General features: G+C 30.8%; 1 protein-coding gene across 5 annotated transcripts in view; it reads left to right on the top strand.

The window, feature by feature from the left end:
• Positions 1-18,014, top strand: part of LOC129988733 (insulin-like growth factor 2 mRNA-binding protein 1) — a 56,332-nt gene that overhangs the window by 10,678 nt on the left and 27,640 nt on the right. For all 5 annotated transcript variants that reach the window (XM_056097004.1, XM_056097003.1, XM_056097005.1 and 2 more), the window contains exon 2: positions 2,639-2,696. In XM_056097004.1, coding sequence (XP_055952979.1) covers positions 2,639-2,696 — 58 coding nt within the window. The remainder of the gene's footprint in view (positions 1-2,638; positions 2,697-18,014) is intronic.

Here is an 18,014-nt window from a genome sequence, read left to right as displayed (position 1 = left end):
TTTAAATTTGGTGATATTGTTACTATTTTTTTATTTAATTTATGCAGTTATATGAAACACCCTTCTTTAATTTTCAACAATTGAAGATAATCATGTTTTAATATTTGAAACGATAAAAATGGTTCAGATTTCAGGTTAATGTATAATCTGTTGGAAATTATGTAATATATCTATATAATATAATTAAAGTTTTTAAAAGTACAGATAAATTTTGCATTTGAAAAGGTCAACTGAAACAAAACAAGTGACTTCATTAGTTTTTTTTACAAAGTACATTAATAAAATTTTCAGTATTGTTTTTACTGTAGCTCAATCAACATAGTTACTCAACAACAATTACTTACTCAATATACTTAAATATATTTAATATGTTTGGTCTGTGAAAAGATAAACAAACTCTATTTTAAAATAACGTGCATTTGTGCAGAGTTAAAATTTATTGTACTTCTAAATTGTTTTCATAATTCTATAGACAATTTCTTTTCTTTTATGAAATTCAATTTTTAAAAAAGAAAGTTCTCTTAACTGTGAATCAATTTGATTATAGAAAGGATTTAATAGTTAAAATTGACCTATAAATAAAATATTTAGTGAAATTTTCTCTTAAATTTTAACTTGAAATTTATTAAAAGAATAACCTTATACAAATTTTAAATATGAAATATTATTTTGGATAAATATATGTCAAAATTGTCTTATTTGAATTTTTTGCCCTAGAACTCCCAGAATTTCCCTTCTCCTCGAATTAATATTTAAAAAATATTGGAAGCCTTTGAGTACTTCTTTTTCATGAAAGGAATATAAACTGGATTTTCATTGTTTCAAATATTTACTGAAATTGGACTTAATTATTGTATGTAAATATGCTCTTTTTCCTTTTTTTTTTTGTTGCTAATTTCGACTCATCAGTTCGAAAATGTGTCGTATTCATTGCCCAATCCAGAATTAATGAAGTCTTGAACTGTTTTTGATATAGGGTTTGTTATAGTCTAAACTGTAGACACATGTTGACATAGATAATTTTTGATCATTCACTTTAAGAAAATAAGACACTAAATTATAACTTGTACGTAAATCTGCCATTAGTAGTGATGATATAAATATTTTAAAATTGCAGTATATGTACATTAAAATATATTGTGTACAGTTTATCAATTTTAATTATGTACTTTATCGTAAGTTAAATTTATAATTAAATGATATCAACAATACTTGATTATCTGTCAGTCATATTGGATTCTTGTCATTAAGATATATTCAAGTAATTTTTGAGTTTATATGTTTGTTCTATCTTATTAAATCATCTTTTATCAAGTAACAAATTATATAAAAAATGAAAGCAATCATATTACTGACAAATGCAATTTATTGTTGCATCTCTAAGTTATTAAAAAATGTTATTTAGACTAAAAAAAAACAAAAATCAGATAAAATATTAGTTATGTGTATCTTATTTCCATCTAAAGTTTTTAGTTCGATTGTTTTATTATGTATGATGTTTGAATTGTCACTTCTTAATCGAAGAATTATGAATAAAATTAAATTATAAAACCAAAGAGGTTTCTTAATTTTAAATGAAAATGTTTATTTAAAAAAATAAAAACTATAATAACTTGGGAGGAGCAGGAAAAATAATGGCTAGAGGAGAAATTTAAATTTGTAAAATTTTGTAGTATTCAAAATGTAATTTTAACCATGAATTCCTTATGTTCAGACTTGATGGGAAATACTTTTAATATTTTTTAATATATAAATTAGGCTTTAAGGGAAATGTCATATTTTTTATATATAAATCTACTCTTGCATGCAATATGTATAGATGATAGAGATGCAGAGGTATGTAAAATAAACTGTTGTAAAATCCAAATTCTTTATTGTAAACAAAACATTTCATTTGAGGGAAAAGTCGATGTTTTAAATAGTTAAGTGATCCTCCAATCCATGACTAAGGATAACATCACAGGCATATCCTTGAGAAAATGTTAAGATAGAAAAAGTAAAAACTTCTGCAATGTACCCAATCTTTTCATATTTAGAAAGTGTTGATATTGACAAATATCAGAATTTAAATTACTATGCTTAGTTTTTAAGAAGATTGGGAATGATCATTAATCAATGCAACTTGAAAGTGAACATGAAGTTATGCATACATTCGAATTTTAGCAGAAAGTAACAGATTAATCCTTAAAAAAAAAAAAAAGTTTAACATGTATGAAATGTATTCTGGGAAAAAGAAGCAGTTGATGAATTTTTGAATAGTGTCTCCTCAATATTTAGCAAAATATTCATTTTTTAGGTATGTTAAAAAATTTCTCTGTTAAATCTAATACAAGTAAGATTCATGGCAGAAAGTAGAAAAAGAAATGTTTAAGAATGTATTTAGAACATATGTTGCGTCAAACAAACTTCCCAAAGTTTAGTTAAAAACATTTATTTTGGAAACTTCTAAGCTTTATTTAAATTTAAGAAGAACTTTCTTTATAGAATAGTTATTTCAAATACAATAAATTTTTAAATTCTTGGTTTTGTGAGAAATTAAGCAAATGTTTTTACTGTTCTCTGATCAATTCAGTTTTTTTTAATTTTATAAAACAGTTTTTATTATTTACAATTAATGTGTTTGCTTTTTCCACATTAGGTTACGAAGTTATGGGCTCCCAGTTATTGGTGGAACCATCACTTAATCAAAATAGAAGGTAAGAAAATGTAATTCTTAAATTATTTCATTTAGCTATTATTCTTTTGAAGGTAGGCAATATCTTTAAATTCTGTAGTGGGTAAGGAGATTTGATTTTAGTAAGAGTATTTTATGAAAAGATATTTAGCTTCCTATTTCATGTTTAAATTTTTAATGCTATTATTTACAATGCCGATGAAAACCCTTCCATGTAAAATACCCAAAGTAACCTTTGTGCTTATGCTAGTAAATTTTTTGGCAAACATGCAATATTTTCAGCTAAGTGCTGCCAGTCTTTTTTGCAGATTTTTAAAAATATATAGTAAAAATAACAAATCAATATAGAAGCAATTAATCTATCTCTTCAGGTTAACTAAAATGAGCAATTTTTAATTTTCGAATGATAAAACTTAACAAAACTAAAATGCCTATTTTAAAAAAATCGCCATGAAATGTATTCAGCACATCAAAATTTGATTATCGGCAGTGGTAACTTATCTATTAGGGCTGGAGAATGGCAGCATTCCTGAAATTATTAACTTTCATATTTAAAAAATCTAATTTACTAACTTTTCCACTCGCAAAGTTTGATATCCTTTGCCTGCTTTTTTTTTTTTTTTTTTTACTTTGAGAATTTGATGAAGGAAAATGGGGGGGGGGAAATAAATTTAAAAATGAGACTGGAAATGAATCAATAAGCAAGATAAACACAGGTAATTACTGGCAAACAGTCGTGAATGAATAGATATTGTCCAAAATTTGGTGATTTTTCTGAAGATGTAGATATTTTTTCATAATAGGAGATTAAGCTGTATTCAGTCTTTTTCTTTTAATGATATCTTTACATTACTTTATGTATTGATATACCTTGGGAAATCTTCAGCTAAATGCAATTAATCAGATTCAGATACAAAATTGGGAAGGGGAGATTTTTTTGATACCTGGTTCATATATCACTAATCCATAATTTTTCATGAAATATTTGTAAATACATTCAATTGAGTTTATATTTTTTATGCAAGACATTGCAAATCATTAGCTCTGTCATTTTTAGTAGATGTTGGAGAGTAAAATTAAATACTTAATGCACAGTTATAGGTATAATGTACAGTATATAGTTAATTGACAATTAATATATAATTGTGTTTTTATGATTTTAAGTTGAGTACTTTTTCTTAGCCTATTTATCTCTGCCATATTTTTCTTTAATGTAATAATCAAACATTGCCAAGCGCTATTTCCTTTCATTCCTTTTTATAATAGTGCAGTGTTCTAACAGAATCTTTCACTGTGTTCAGTACAGTTGGACCTAAAGTTTTTTGGGAAGAAGTCGAGGTAGACATGGCAAAAGAAAATATTGAGATATGAGCATGCAAGCAATTTTCTCCATTGTAATCTTAATGCTAACAAAGATGATTTGTTAGCATTAGAAATTATTTAATATTTATTGAATAATTATATATTTTGTGATTTGGCTATAACTTTCGCAGGAAAAATCCAGGATCATATCTAGTATTACTTATTCCTTCATTAGAGTTCAACTGATATTCCTCTATTACTTTTAGAATGGCTAGATGTGTTCTAAATTGGATATTGATATCCAAGTGGATATTTGGATAGTTACATTTTTTGTTTTTAAATTGTTCTAAATCAAATGGTATAAAAATGCTGAAAAATTTGAGGATTCTTTAAATCAAGATCCCTATAAAGAGGTTAGAAATATTTCTTGCTGTGAAATCTCTAAATCATGGTATTGAATCTAATTTTGTGTTTGTTGCTACATTTATTGCAAATAATGTGTATGTCCTTATGCTGTTTCAGAGTGTTATGTGATTGTTTTTCCTGTTAGAAAAGATTACTTAATGTATAGCTAAAGTTTTCTGGTATTTCACACAAACTTGAGGCATTTTAAAAGCGAAAGCGAGATTAACAAGTTATAACAAGAAAAATATCTATAAAAACTGGCAGTGTAATGATAAATAAAAAGTTGGTCATAGTCTTGAAATGAACATCTATTATGAGAGCAAAAAGTCTTTTCCCTGACCTTGTCATCCTAACATAAAGACTTTTGCTTCCATATATTTGTTATAACTCTCACAATCAACACTTGTAAAATAAACTCTGCAGTAAATGATATCAGTTTTCAGAAATTTTCACATTTAACAGCTTTAAATCCAAATGAATAGGCTTTAAAAAAAACACAATCTAATATGTAGAGGCCAAATTTCAGTGTGATGGTTAACGCTTCAAGCTAATTCATTTCGTAATATAATTTTGAGTAAGAGCAGAGCTAACATGTCAAACTGGCAACTACTGAAAGGTCCTGCAATGTTGAGACCTCCTGAAATTTTTGTATATTTTGTGATTGTGCCCAAGTATATTATATGCTTTTCAGTTGCACGAGTTTTCGACTTGAACACATTTAAATTAAAATCTGGTATCTTATAAACATTTTAATATTCTTAATTATCTTTTGGAAGTTATTAAATATAAAACTCTAAAAAAATTGCTGCTGCTTTGTAATTAAAAAAATTATACAGTTCTGTAATTGCATAGTATAGATTGCTTTAAATTTTTTTACTATTTTTTGTAAAATACCTTTCAAAATAGTTTGCAATTTTTTACATGCGAAATATTCAAAGCAACTTTTAAAAAAAGAATCCGTAGTTAAATGTTTTGCTAGTTATCATTAGGATTTACTATTTAAAGTTGTTTAAACAGTGAATTAAAATTTAAAAAAAAATCGAGTAAGAACTTAAAGATGTCCCCCTAGAGATCCTGGTCCTGGGTAAGATTAATGTATCATTTGGTAATCAAATATCAAAATTAATTTGATATCAAAATTCCCATTGGTTCATAGTCTGAGATTCATTTTTGCCAGCATCAGATTTATTTGCCAATGTTTTATTTCATAAATTTTAAAGAATAAATTTCTGATGCATATTGATTTAAAAAGTTTTTAAATTTTAGGTGGGAATAATTAAGATTTGTGAGATTGTTTTTATTTATGAAATTTTTCTCTACTTATGTATGTAAATATGAACGGTAGTTCAATATAGTTTGTCTGCAATTTTCATCGTATATAAAGCAAATTAATATGTAAGTTGCCAGTTTGACTTTTTAAAAATTAATTTTTTTTTTATAAATCCTAATTTTTAAGTGTTGCTTGTGCTATGTTTTGCATTAGCATTCTTGATGCTATTAAGTAGGCAATCCTTTACACTCAAGAGGGGATTCTTAATCGCCACTGATTTTGTGGAAATTCGAGTAGGAAAAGGTCTTGAGTGCTAAGAGTTTAGTTGATTAGATGAGTTTGCTAGCTGTAGTGCTTTTTGGGTATGATCTGTTGTTATTGGCGATAGCGAGGACTGAACTCGCAATGTTTGGGTTTGTAGCCGAGTAACAAGACCACAAGACAAAAGTAATTACTCATGTCTCGTAGCTGTTGTTTGGCTTATAAAGCTTCACCGCTCCACCACAGATCTTGTATTACAGCTTCAAATATCATTTTATTATAATTAAAAAGGAAAGTGGTTGAGGGTTTTGAGCTCGGCTACGTTAAAATTGATATTTGTTTACATCTCGGCTTGTTTCTTGACAAGCTGAGTCCTTTTCTCACGTGCAATACTACTCATTCTTTCTGAAATACATTAGTTTTTTTTTTTGTAGTAAAAATTTGATTCTTCAAAAAATAGTTTAAAGTATGAAAATCTTTATATTCTAAAACTATGGGGGAGTATTAATACGTTACGCACATAATTTTGAATATAGTGATAAAAAATGCAATTAATAATGATATGAATCAAATGAATTACCGATTTTCGAAACTGCTGCCATTAAACAGACAATTTATGAATCACAAATTCGGGTTGTATAATGGGATTCATAAATTTTTCAACTAAATCCTTCGGCTTTGCTCAAACAGTGTGAGACGCATGCCTGTAAGCCTTGTCATGTCTCAGACGAATGATTCCATATTTCGCACGTGCATTAGCGTATCGCGAATAGCACAGTATAGCTTAATCATCGTTGCACAGTAAGTTTTAGTATGGACAGTGCTCCGACAAAGAAGGGACTTTATGTCCCGAAAGACAAGTGAACTTCAATTTACCAACGGAATGTGAAACTTTGAACTTCTTTCAGGTAGGTGAAGATGGACATTTTCATATCATGCTCGTGCTCGCATATTTTGACTATGGTGTAATATGCAATACCCAGATATCGAGGAGTGATAAATATCATTTATTCTCGTTGTGGTCGCGCTGCAATTGTGTCCAAGTGTAAGCAGCCTGTCTGCTGTTCCTACAGTTGTTTCGACAGTTTTGGGGGCCGTGATGGCCTGGTGGTAAGATCTCGGCTTCGGAACCTGAGGGTTTCAGGTTCAAGATACGATTCGGCCGAAGAACAGTCGTGTAAGCGGGTCTGATGCACGATAAATCCGTCGGGACTAAACATCCTCTCGCTGGTGTTGTGTGGAAGTTTGGAGAGGGAGGTGACAGCTCAGATATTCTCCTCGTTATCTGATCGCGGTTCAAAATTACGAGGTCTGTCCCCAAATAGCCGTAGTGTTGCTTTAAAACGGGACTTTAATATAACTAAAGCATAGTAGCACGATGAAGGGGGTGTGCGCAATATTTTTATGTAGATTCAGAAATATTTAAATGGAGAATCGATTAAAATACTTGTATTACCCTAAGTAATTCTCAGTGTAATTAATATATTGATTGAAAAGAAATTTAACTACTGTATACAAGTATTTCGGCATTCACTTATTTGAATATATATTACAAACAAACAAAACAAAAAAAACCATGAAAGGAGTTTACTATCACATCAGTAATTTGTATCGTATCTCTTTTCATAATTATTGAACCTATTTTATTATTGAATTTAGTGATGGACAATCGATTCAATAATTGTAGTGCATCCCTTGTGTAGATATTTAACCCTTTCACTACTGGTCCAGCCCAGCCCAGTCGATGTTGCAAATTCTATTCTGGCACGTCTGTTTAATTTTCAAACGAGGGGGTAGGATGTAAACGAGTTATCAAGGTTGCCCTCACTTTATTACATTCCTCGTTTGAAACAAATCGGTACACCAATATAAAATTTGCATGTGAATGGATTAATGCTGAAAAATTGGGAAAGAACGGAAAAACGAAATTGGTAGCTCCTAAAACGTTGTTTATTACGAAGTAAATTTTAGGCAGGTGAATTTATTTTTGCATTTCCATTTTTTTTCAATTGATAAAAACTAAAAAAAGAAACATACTTTTTCTTGGATATACAAGCAATTTTCTAAATTAACATTCAATTTTTGAGGGGAAACAATAACATTGATAAAAAAAAAATGATTAGGGGAATATACAGTCCCCTTTGGCTTGTTGAACTCGGTGGTAAATTGAATTCTACAAACAATTTCTATAATTATTTGAGTACAAAGCAGTTTTATTAATGCTAAAAATAAGTTAATTTTGAACTTCAAAAATATTAGTTTATTAATATTATAATTTTGAGATAAAAATATTTTATTATAATTTATTATAATTTTGAGATAAAAAAAATATATTTTTTATATTTTATTATTAGTGCTTATTAAAGATTAGATTTAATTTCTTCTGTTTTTAATTACCGATGGTGTCATTCTGCATTTCAAACCCGACGCCTCAAAATCAAAAGGGCGATGCTGCATGATCATGGGTGACGTGGAAACCGTGACCAAACGTCCTCCCATCGATATGAATTTTGGGGAGGCAAGTGTCATTGTATTGTTCAAAATGACATTCGCCATCATTTTGAACATTGAAGAGTTCTCATGTCGTTTCAAAAAGAAATGCTAATAAAAATGGTCAATTACTTTTTTAATTAGTGTAAGTAACAGAAATACAGAATAATTCTGTTGCTAAATTGAAATGTCATTTCATGTTATTAAGTTATGAAATACATTGTTTATCTGACTCGTAGAAGGACTGAATGACTGGAATGCCTTAAATGATGTGGGAAATAAGAAATGAGCAAATATATATAAATATGAAATTGTGAGCATCTGATGCTGGTGGCCTTCATAAGAAGGTATATTCTGTCATCGGCGATAGGACCTTTAACCAGCAACACCACCTGCAGAACGAGAATCCACTCACTTTTATTGATAGTTGCTGTAACGGCAGGAATCTAATAATTCTGTCATTAATGTGTTACCTCTTAAGAAATGCTTCACTTGTCCAATAGTTCTCTATAGGGATCAGCAAAATATATTAATTTTAAATTTGTTTATTGATAATTTTACATTCATGTTGTGGATTTTTCTTCCATTCTAAAGAGATTTCTTGTGAATTGAAAGCTAAGGGAAATTTTTCATCTGTTTACATATTTTGATTTTTTAAGGAAAAATAAGAAGATTGAAATTATCTATCAGTTATGTCCTAACAGAAAAATGAGTCATTTGTGCGTCAGAGATGAATAACTTTATAAACCATGATTTTAAATCCATTTGTTGAATATCGTTTTTTAATCTCTACTAATTAGATGAATTGTGTGTACAAATTTAGATTGCCTATTTTTAATTGCTTTTGCGGGAACAAAATCAAATTGAGAATATTTTTGGGAATTCGAAATTTTTCTTTGTTCGAAATTTTGCTGAAAAGATAACGGAGAACTTGTGAGCTTACTCACTCTATTTGTTTTCAAGCCTTCCTTTTTATAATCTTAATAATCTTAATTTAATTACATTTTAGTAGCTTTTTAAAATTTCAACACTTCAGATTTACTTTGGAAGTGGGAAATGGTTAAAAAGAAATCATTTTTGGTAGATTGTTTTGTTCCTTAGTTATTGCAGTTTATATCGATAACAAAAATACTATCAATGTCTATCGTAAAAAAACAAAACAAAAAACAGGCGACTTTTTTAATACTGAACTTGAATAGAATGGAATGAAATGAGGGGAAATGGAGACTTTTGACTTTTTGAAGGAAAATAAAATTCTTTAAACTGAAGCCGATTGTCAAATGTTTGTGGTAATCTTGTATATAGCAAAAAAATCAATTAAATTTCAGAGTATCAGAGTACATTTTAAATCTAAAATAATAGCAATTCGAGCAACTTATTTAAAAATGCAACTCAAGTACGGAATCAAAATATTTTTAAGACAACGAATTTGGATTGCACTACTCGCGAAGCTTTTATTATAATTTTGCTAACAAAAGACTAATATAGACCTTCAAGGGAACGGTGGACTGTATTAGGCATTTTTGTGAATTATTCATTTCTAGTTATGAAATTTTTTTATGCATGCATTAAAATATAAATGTCAACTTTCTTTTTATAAAAGCTTTTTAAAACGAAATATTTTTTAAAAATTAAAATATATGCAATTTTTAAAACTTTAAAGTATTCCAGGTGACTCAATTTTAAATTTTTTTTTGTACTTTTTTTTTCTTATTGCTCAATATAAATTTATTTTGAATAAAACTGCGTGTGATTTTGCGATTTCAATTAAATGCTAATTTTTTTAGAAACATTTTTATGCCCACTTACTGAACTTTAAAAAAAATTGTTTTTCGGAACTAATAGTGACTTTTAACCATCTAAAAAAATTCGAAATGTTAGATGTATGCAAGTGAACCCTATTTTCTTTTAATGTTTGATCGAAATCTTTATCAATTTCATTTAATTTCTTCAAAAATTAGGACACCTGGAACATTTCAAAGATATTAAAATCTAATTAGAGTATCATTTTGATTAAAGTAATTAAAATGTGGTTTTCCCCTCTAGGTCCTTCAAATATTCATTTTATTGAACAATATATCTTGTACATATATCTTGAATGTACATATATTTTGGGGAAGGAACGATAAAAATAAAATCATGTTTTTGTCCGTTTTTGCTTATTTCAAAGTAAACTGTCCTCTTAATTCTTGAGGTCGGATTTCTAGCATTAGCAAACATTTTTATTAACTATGTGATAAATTTAAAGTTTTATTTCGTTAAAATTTCAAAGTTCTTTTGATTACATTAATGATTTTCAAATTAAGTAGTATCGAAACCCGAAGTGGATGAAAGAAAGTTGAGCATCGCTAAACGGATACATTGTTACGGAATCTGAATAACATTTTTTAGTCCTTCCCCTCCCCCCCCCTTTCCGTGTGCGCGGCAGTCATTGTTCAGAAAGTTTCCGAAACCGAAGTCTTGAGGGGCGAGTAGAGGATCGCCCTATTCCACGACCTTTCTGTGGGAGCGCGCGCGCCCCTGTCCGCTGACGTCACGTCTCCATGGCGATGACTGGGCCCCCTCCAAAATGCCAAACGTCAGCCCCGCTCAGATGGCGGAGCGCGCTTCCCGTCTCTATGGCGAGTCTCTCTCCACCGCTGGACTCGCAGCCGATGCATCTGACGCACTTACAACTGTTCAATGGATGTTTTTAAGTGAATTTGCTTCACTGCAAAAGTTTCGGGGCAAGTGTCCGTCGCGGCCTCTGATGCATTAGGTAAGAAATTTTGATTTTGCTCCTTGAAGTTTTAATTTATCCCTTTCGCCCCTGCTCCTTTTTATTTTTTTAAAAATAATTACCACATGATTGTAAAAGGGGAGCAAACTGCTTATAAACAAGTGCATGCGTTTTTTTTTTTGGAAGTGTTTCGAAGTTGACCCCCCCTTTTTTTTTTTTCTTTAAGTGCAGCGTTCCTTTTGAAAGATCGTTTAAAGATAGTCAAGTGTTAGAGCCGTTGATCGTGTGGCATGCTGACATATGTAAAATGTAGATATTAAAATAAAAAAAAATATGAAAGGACTGTAGGAAACGATGTTGTAACATTGGTTTTTATAATTTTGAGAGCCCTGCTCCAAGCGTCTTACATGATCATTTCAAAGTGTAACTTCATATTTCCGGTTGTTATTTTTTTAAAAACTTTGCTGTGTTGAATATTAATTATTGACAGATTTACTCATAACTGTCCGCCCCTCGGAAGTTTTTGAAAACTTTTTTTCAGTGTGTATAAACGTTGCTCGTGTATGTTCTAAAATTGTGCACAAACATTTAAAAAAAAAAGTTGACATTTTCGCGGCGCTGTTATTGAAAACAAGTCAAATTCAAAACAGCCCATTTCTTTAATGCTTAAATGTTTTTTTTTTATATTGAATGCGCTTAATAATTTGTGGTATGTTAGGTAAGAAGTTAATTCTAATGCGTTAAGTTTTCAATTCTCCTTTTAGAAGTAAGTATAATGGTAATGTAAATTGAATAGAAAGGATATCGCATTTGAGTAGGTGCAAGTTATTAATCATTATTTTTTTGCTGAGGGTTGCAATGAGATATTGGATTTTTCTAAAATGAAATATCTTAGTAAAATATGATAAAAGCTTTTGATTTTTGCCAATGTGTCTATGTTTAGAGTAAGTATGGTTTTGAAAAAGCGCAGTAAACTCAACTACTATCTCAGTTTTAACGAGTGTGGTACTTGACCTATACTCAAGTTTAATGGATGGGATTTTGACCTTAAAAAGTACTGATTTTTGCTTACATATAACTGATATTGCATTAATTACTGATTGTTAGTAGAATACAAGAAAATACATCTTGCAATAGGCGCGAAAAGTGCACTGCAGGCGATAAACATGTGTATAAATTAGTCGTAACCGTTCGCGAGTCGGATACCGCTCTACGTCCTTTGCAGCTGTTCGGTTTTTGAAAAATATTAGAAATTATTGAACGGAGCGCCTAATATTCTTTCTTGTGGCGGCGGGAGCGGAAAACTCCGATCCCGTTTTCTCGGCGCCCAATTTGAAACATGTAAAAGAAAACAAGTAGATGTTCATCAGCGTTCTCAATGAAATGAAGTCAAGATATTTCAAGTCGAGTATTCAATTTTCTTGGTTTTGTTTGCAATTAGATCATTGAAAACTTGTGAATTTCCGTGATCTTGCTGTTTTTCTTCGCGCGATTTGGTTTAAGAAGTATCGTAATGTAACTTTGGTGGGTTACAATAGCGAGATGAATCATTTAAGAATTTTTTTCTCCGAGGAAACTATTCTCCGGTACAGCAATAAATTTTTTCTGCTGCTGGGGGCGGCGGCCGTACTAAAATTTCATTTTAAAAATAAGATTTTTCAAATATTCTAAGGTTTTTCCCCCCCAATTTACTTTGCATCTCATTTTGGGTGAGGGACAAACATTAGTCCATTGTGAAACTTATGAATCTTTTGTTTCGCACATCCATTGCATTTTCTGTTTATTTTCGAAACGGTTATCTGAAAATGGCAGGATTCACATTTGGGTTGCAGTTGGCTCGAAACTTGTCTTGATTCTACCATATATAAGTAGATATTAAAAGTGAAGTGACTTGGGAGCGAGAGCTCTAGTCATTCTGGCCACAATGCAGAAATACGAAATTCGCCTCATAATCCTTTGTTACTGTAAAACTGCATACTTATTTTACCCAAACAATGATTCTGAAACTTTCTGAAATTCTGCATTTGAAATAAAATATTCAAACATTATAAGCATTCTAATACATAGTGTAAAATATAAACAATGACTTTCTAAAGAATTTTACATCGGATCGGTTTTGCCAGCGAACTTTTTCCTTCAAGGACGCATAGATTCAGAAGTAGATGATTCCAACTGAAGCATATCTATACAGTATTCCAAACGAAGCTTTAGAACCAAGTTTTGTAGTACGACATTTTCTACTACTAAGTACAGTTTTGTACTCAGTACAAAAGTACAATTTTTCTTTGCTTTGTATTAAAGTACAATTTTGCTTAATTTAATCTAGTGTGCAGTATAAAACACAATCAACGAACGCAAGGAAAAACTTTTATTACTTATACAATGCATGATGCCATGCGTATTCAGGTATGCATTCAGTTTTTGTGACAACTCAAGAGGGAGGGGAAAAACTAATTTAAATATTCTCCTTAAGTATCCAATTAAAATTCAAGGAGTTAAAAAGGTCTGACAGTATTTAAGAGTCGAGGGGGAATCTTTTTATCCCGTGAACTGAACTCAATCTTATTTTTAATATATATAAGATTTAATGTATATTACATTATAATGAATATACTATTTATCCATAAATTTTACTCATGTTTTTAGTTTTGGGATAAGTTTACATGATATTCAGAAAGAAATGATACATTTCATAAGATTTTTTAAAAAAAATCTTATAAATTATATCGGGCAAACATATCTCTCAGCTGGTTGAATTCTTTCTCTACATGGCAGGATATTGTACTACTTTATCTACATGGCTAACAAGGTGGCAGTATTGTACAAAAATGGAATTATTTTAAGATAAATTAACATGTTCGCTGGCATAAATGTTATGACATTCATTTTTATTGAATAAATGCCGTGAATGCTAAACCATTTCAAAATGACATTGCTATGAATTCGATTCTACGTAAGCGTAGAATTTAAATTTTGAAAGTAAATTCGTATTGATTTGTTTTTAATCTTTTTTCGTTCTATTGTAAGCCGGCGTGCTAAATTTCGTCTGGCGAAATGCACATGCCTATTGTCAATGTTGGATAAGTTGTCGGAAAACGTGTATACAATTGATACTATTCGAATGAAACGCAGGACCGTTCGTTTGCACTATTCAAAACTTAAGCAAAATTTTATGAGCCTTGTTTCACTTGCTATAATGCACAATGACCGACTGGTCACACCACTGAAAATTCTTATTTTTTTTTCTTTTTACCAGAGACATTTTACATTAAATTTACTGGTTTTTATTTAATACCTTTGCTAGAGTCAGAATGAAATCTCGGGGTGCATAATTCCTTAGTATTGTAATCGTTAAAAAAAAAATGTCGAAATTTTGACGAATCTCCATGTTTTAAATCTTTCTGAGTTCGGAAAACACATTTTTGGAAAATTTCTATCTGTGATGAGTATAGCTCAAAAAACACTTTGCGCTGGACGGATAAAATTTGATATTAACACTAAATTTGCAGATTTGTATTAAATTTTGTGTAAAATCCGTCTTGAGGAAGTCTGTCCGGTTGTTCGAATAAAAGTTAACACGATAGCTTCAAAACGAAAAGAGTCGGATGGATAACATTTGGTACACAGATTTAATTTATTATATAGATAGTTACAAAATCTAACAAGGGGTTGATCGTCTGTCGATCTGCTTTCAGAAACGCAAACGCGATAACCCAAAAACGGACACAAATGGGTGTAGGATTTTGACTATAGGTGTAGTTTTATGCCAAATTTTTGTTTGAGTCGGTTGGAGAAGACTAGTCTAAAACACTCTTCGATTTTCGGTTACTATTAACTGCACGCCAAGGATTAATCGCCAAAAATCGTATTAAGCGCCTATTCAAATGAAACAAATCTGATTTTTTTTTAAAGAAATGCTAAGCAATGTAATCGTTTTTGGACTCTCAAATAAGCTCCAATTTCCTCTAACACATACCTTTTAATGATGCCTGGAGCGCGAATCTCATCACGAGCAAATTGCACTATTTTTAACTGATCCTTCTTTTCGGGAATGTATTTGTACTTCTACCAATTTGTCACTAAATTTAAAGCCGCTTTGATGAATATTTTTTTTGGTCATCCTATTCACTTAATCTTTTAAATTTGCATCTAAGCTCTTAATTGTGTTGAAATGAGATTCTTGGATTCGAGATTTCGGATTCTCTATCCATTGTCCATCAAAATGCATTTGTCGAATTATAGTTCATTATTTTACCTTCATTCCAATTCATTCAGCATTTTTAAATCACTATGAAGTCACAGATAATGTTCGTTTCATTATCCTGAGATGACCACTTTTCGACGATTCTAGCTCACTAAGGGGTGACAGGCGTAAGAATATGCGCATTTCGGGATTTTACTTTAAGTGTAAACATCTCCTCTTTCCTCTGAACCCTATTTTGCTAAATTAAACCCATCCTAACGTATGCGCAAAAGCGCGGAGTGTTTTAGAATCCGTTGGCAAACAATATTCCATATGCATTCGTCTGTTGTAGCACCCAAAGCCTGAATCTTTTTTTAAATCATTACCTCAGATAAAAGCGCTTGAGACCCAGAACTAATTTTGATATGTGCGGACATCTGAAATATGTTCAAATAAAGATTTGAATGAGTAACTTTTCAGGGAAAAGCTAAAAACTATGATATGACTTGATATGATTCATTATTCTATATTTGCGTGAAAAAGCAGTTCGTTTTGAATGTTGGAATGGTTGCCGAAATCACGAATACGTTGAGGTTTGCAAGGGTCAAGATGGCTTCCTATGAAAAAAGGAAAGGAAAGGGATCGAACCAGAGGTCTAATTATCATCTCATTAAATAGTACTCGAACAGGAAATTGGACTTACGGCGGGAGTGTTAAAATTTTCCTCGGTTTAGATTTTCATTCCTAATTAAAATGCAACGAAATGATAAATTTCATCCTAAATCGATAAACGTGTGTATGTGTCAGGACACACGAATAGAAATGGAATATAATTAAAAAGATAGACTATTTTAAAGATACGATTTAATACGTGTTTTTAATGCCCGTTTCTGCCCGTTGAATAGCATCTTAAATTCTCTAGTGAAAGACCACTTAGAAAACTTCTGCATGTTTGGTTCCGAAAAGAATAATTTTGTAATAATATGTAATATGTGAATGCCTTTTAATATTTTTGAGTTGATAATATTTCGAATGTAAGAAAAAGACGTTTTATTTAATATTTGCTTTTAAGTAGATTCTTTATAGGAAGACTATCGATTGCTATGGCTCTCGCAACACGATCTCGAGAAAATTTCTGCAGATTTTCACTGATCATGGCCCCTAAAATCCAAAATTACCTTCAGTTCAAAAGTTTAATATGCAATATAATAACTTTTGATTAGGCGATCCATTCAAATGAAGCGAATGAGCGCCTCTTTAAGACGAACAACTTTTTCGATAGCTGCAATTGCTTAGAAGTGAGGGGGCTGAAAAGTTATTTTCAACCCCCTACTTTCCCCCGTTTCTAACATCATTTGGATGAATAAAACGTTTTCACTTATTTTCATTTCTTAATGTGAAATTGTTTAAATGCTCGTAGATTAAAGTTTAATAGCGTTAAGAAAAATAAATGAATAAAAATAAAGAGCAGAAATGTTTTTGACAGAGTTATGCAAAAACAGCCCCAGAAAAGTTCGGAAGCTTATATTTGCTTTAGTTTATTGAATAATTCGGTTATTTAAATGTGATAATACAAATCGTAATGAATATTTATTTTGCAATAAATGCTTGTTTCTTCAATATGCAATAGTTAATTGCTTTTGTTTAAGGATTGAAAGGAATCTGAATATATTAATTTAAATACCTTAGCTTTGCAGCTTGAGAGAAGAATTTTTTCTGCGTATGTATTTTTAAAATTTCTCCTAAATCGGGGTTTTTGAGATATACAAGTTGATCCATAACTTCACCGACAAATTTCTGGGAGTGATATATTTATCAAGACAGACAACATTCATTGAATACGGGGACGCCAACACAGTTTCTAAAAATTAACAACAAAAATCCAAATATTCACAATAGTTTATTAATCTCGTCGTGCTAAAGCATTCGAGAAATAACGCGATGAATTGAAAAGTAGAGGAAAATGTTGTACTTTTGACCGTTTCCGTCTATATTGGCAGCAAGAGGGGGAAAAATTATGTTCAGTACAAAGATTAACTTTTACTTAATTTAACTTGCTACTGTTTCAAAGAACGATAGCTGGATGAATAACAATATTTCTGATTTCACGACTAAAAAGTAATTATTACAAACATATATTGGAGTCATAATATTTTTTGATACAATTAAGTAATATTAGCGTATGCTTATTATTGATGGACTGAATGTTCTTTTTTGTGCAAATTCTGATTCAAATGTTTCTAATCCAAACGAAAAATGAATTATTTAAATGTGAAAGTGCGCTATATTGTTCTTTTGACCTCGTTAGAGGTAAAATATTTTTTAAAAAGAAAAGTAATGATCATTTTTGCCGGCGTCCTAGCATAGAGGTAGCGCATCTTCCCCGTGATCTGGGCGTCCCGGGTTCGAATCCCGGTTCGGGCATGGTTGTTCATCTGTATTCTACCTGTGAGGTGTGTGAATGTGCCCCCCCCCCTGTAAAAAGGGGTTGTGCAAGCGAATGTGTGTGTCATCTTCATATGAGCTAGAAGTCGGTCTTCTGCCCTCGAGTGCTCAGGGTTCTTTATCCTCAGAAGCTACTGCACCCTCTTTCCGTGGTAACGCGAACTCATCAAGGATAATTTTTATCTAAAATAGTTTGCTCAGATTGTAATGAAAATGTTAATTTGTGTATGTCTTCTATATTATACCCTTGATTGTCTGGTCTGTC

The sequence above is a fragment of the Argiope bruennichi genome, chromosome 10, assembly GCF_947563725.1.
Source record: "Argiope bruennichi chromosome 10, qqArgBrue1.1, whole genome shotgun sequence".
Taxonomy (NCBI): domain Eukaryota; kingdom Metazoa; phylum Arthropoda; class Arachnida; order Araneae; family Araneidae; genus Argiope; species Argiope bruennichi.
Note: the sequence above shows the minus strand (reverse complement) of the source record. Positions and strands in the feature narration are given on the sequence as shown.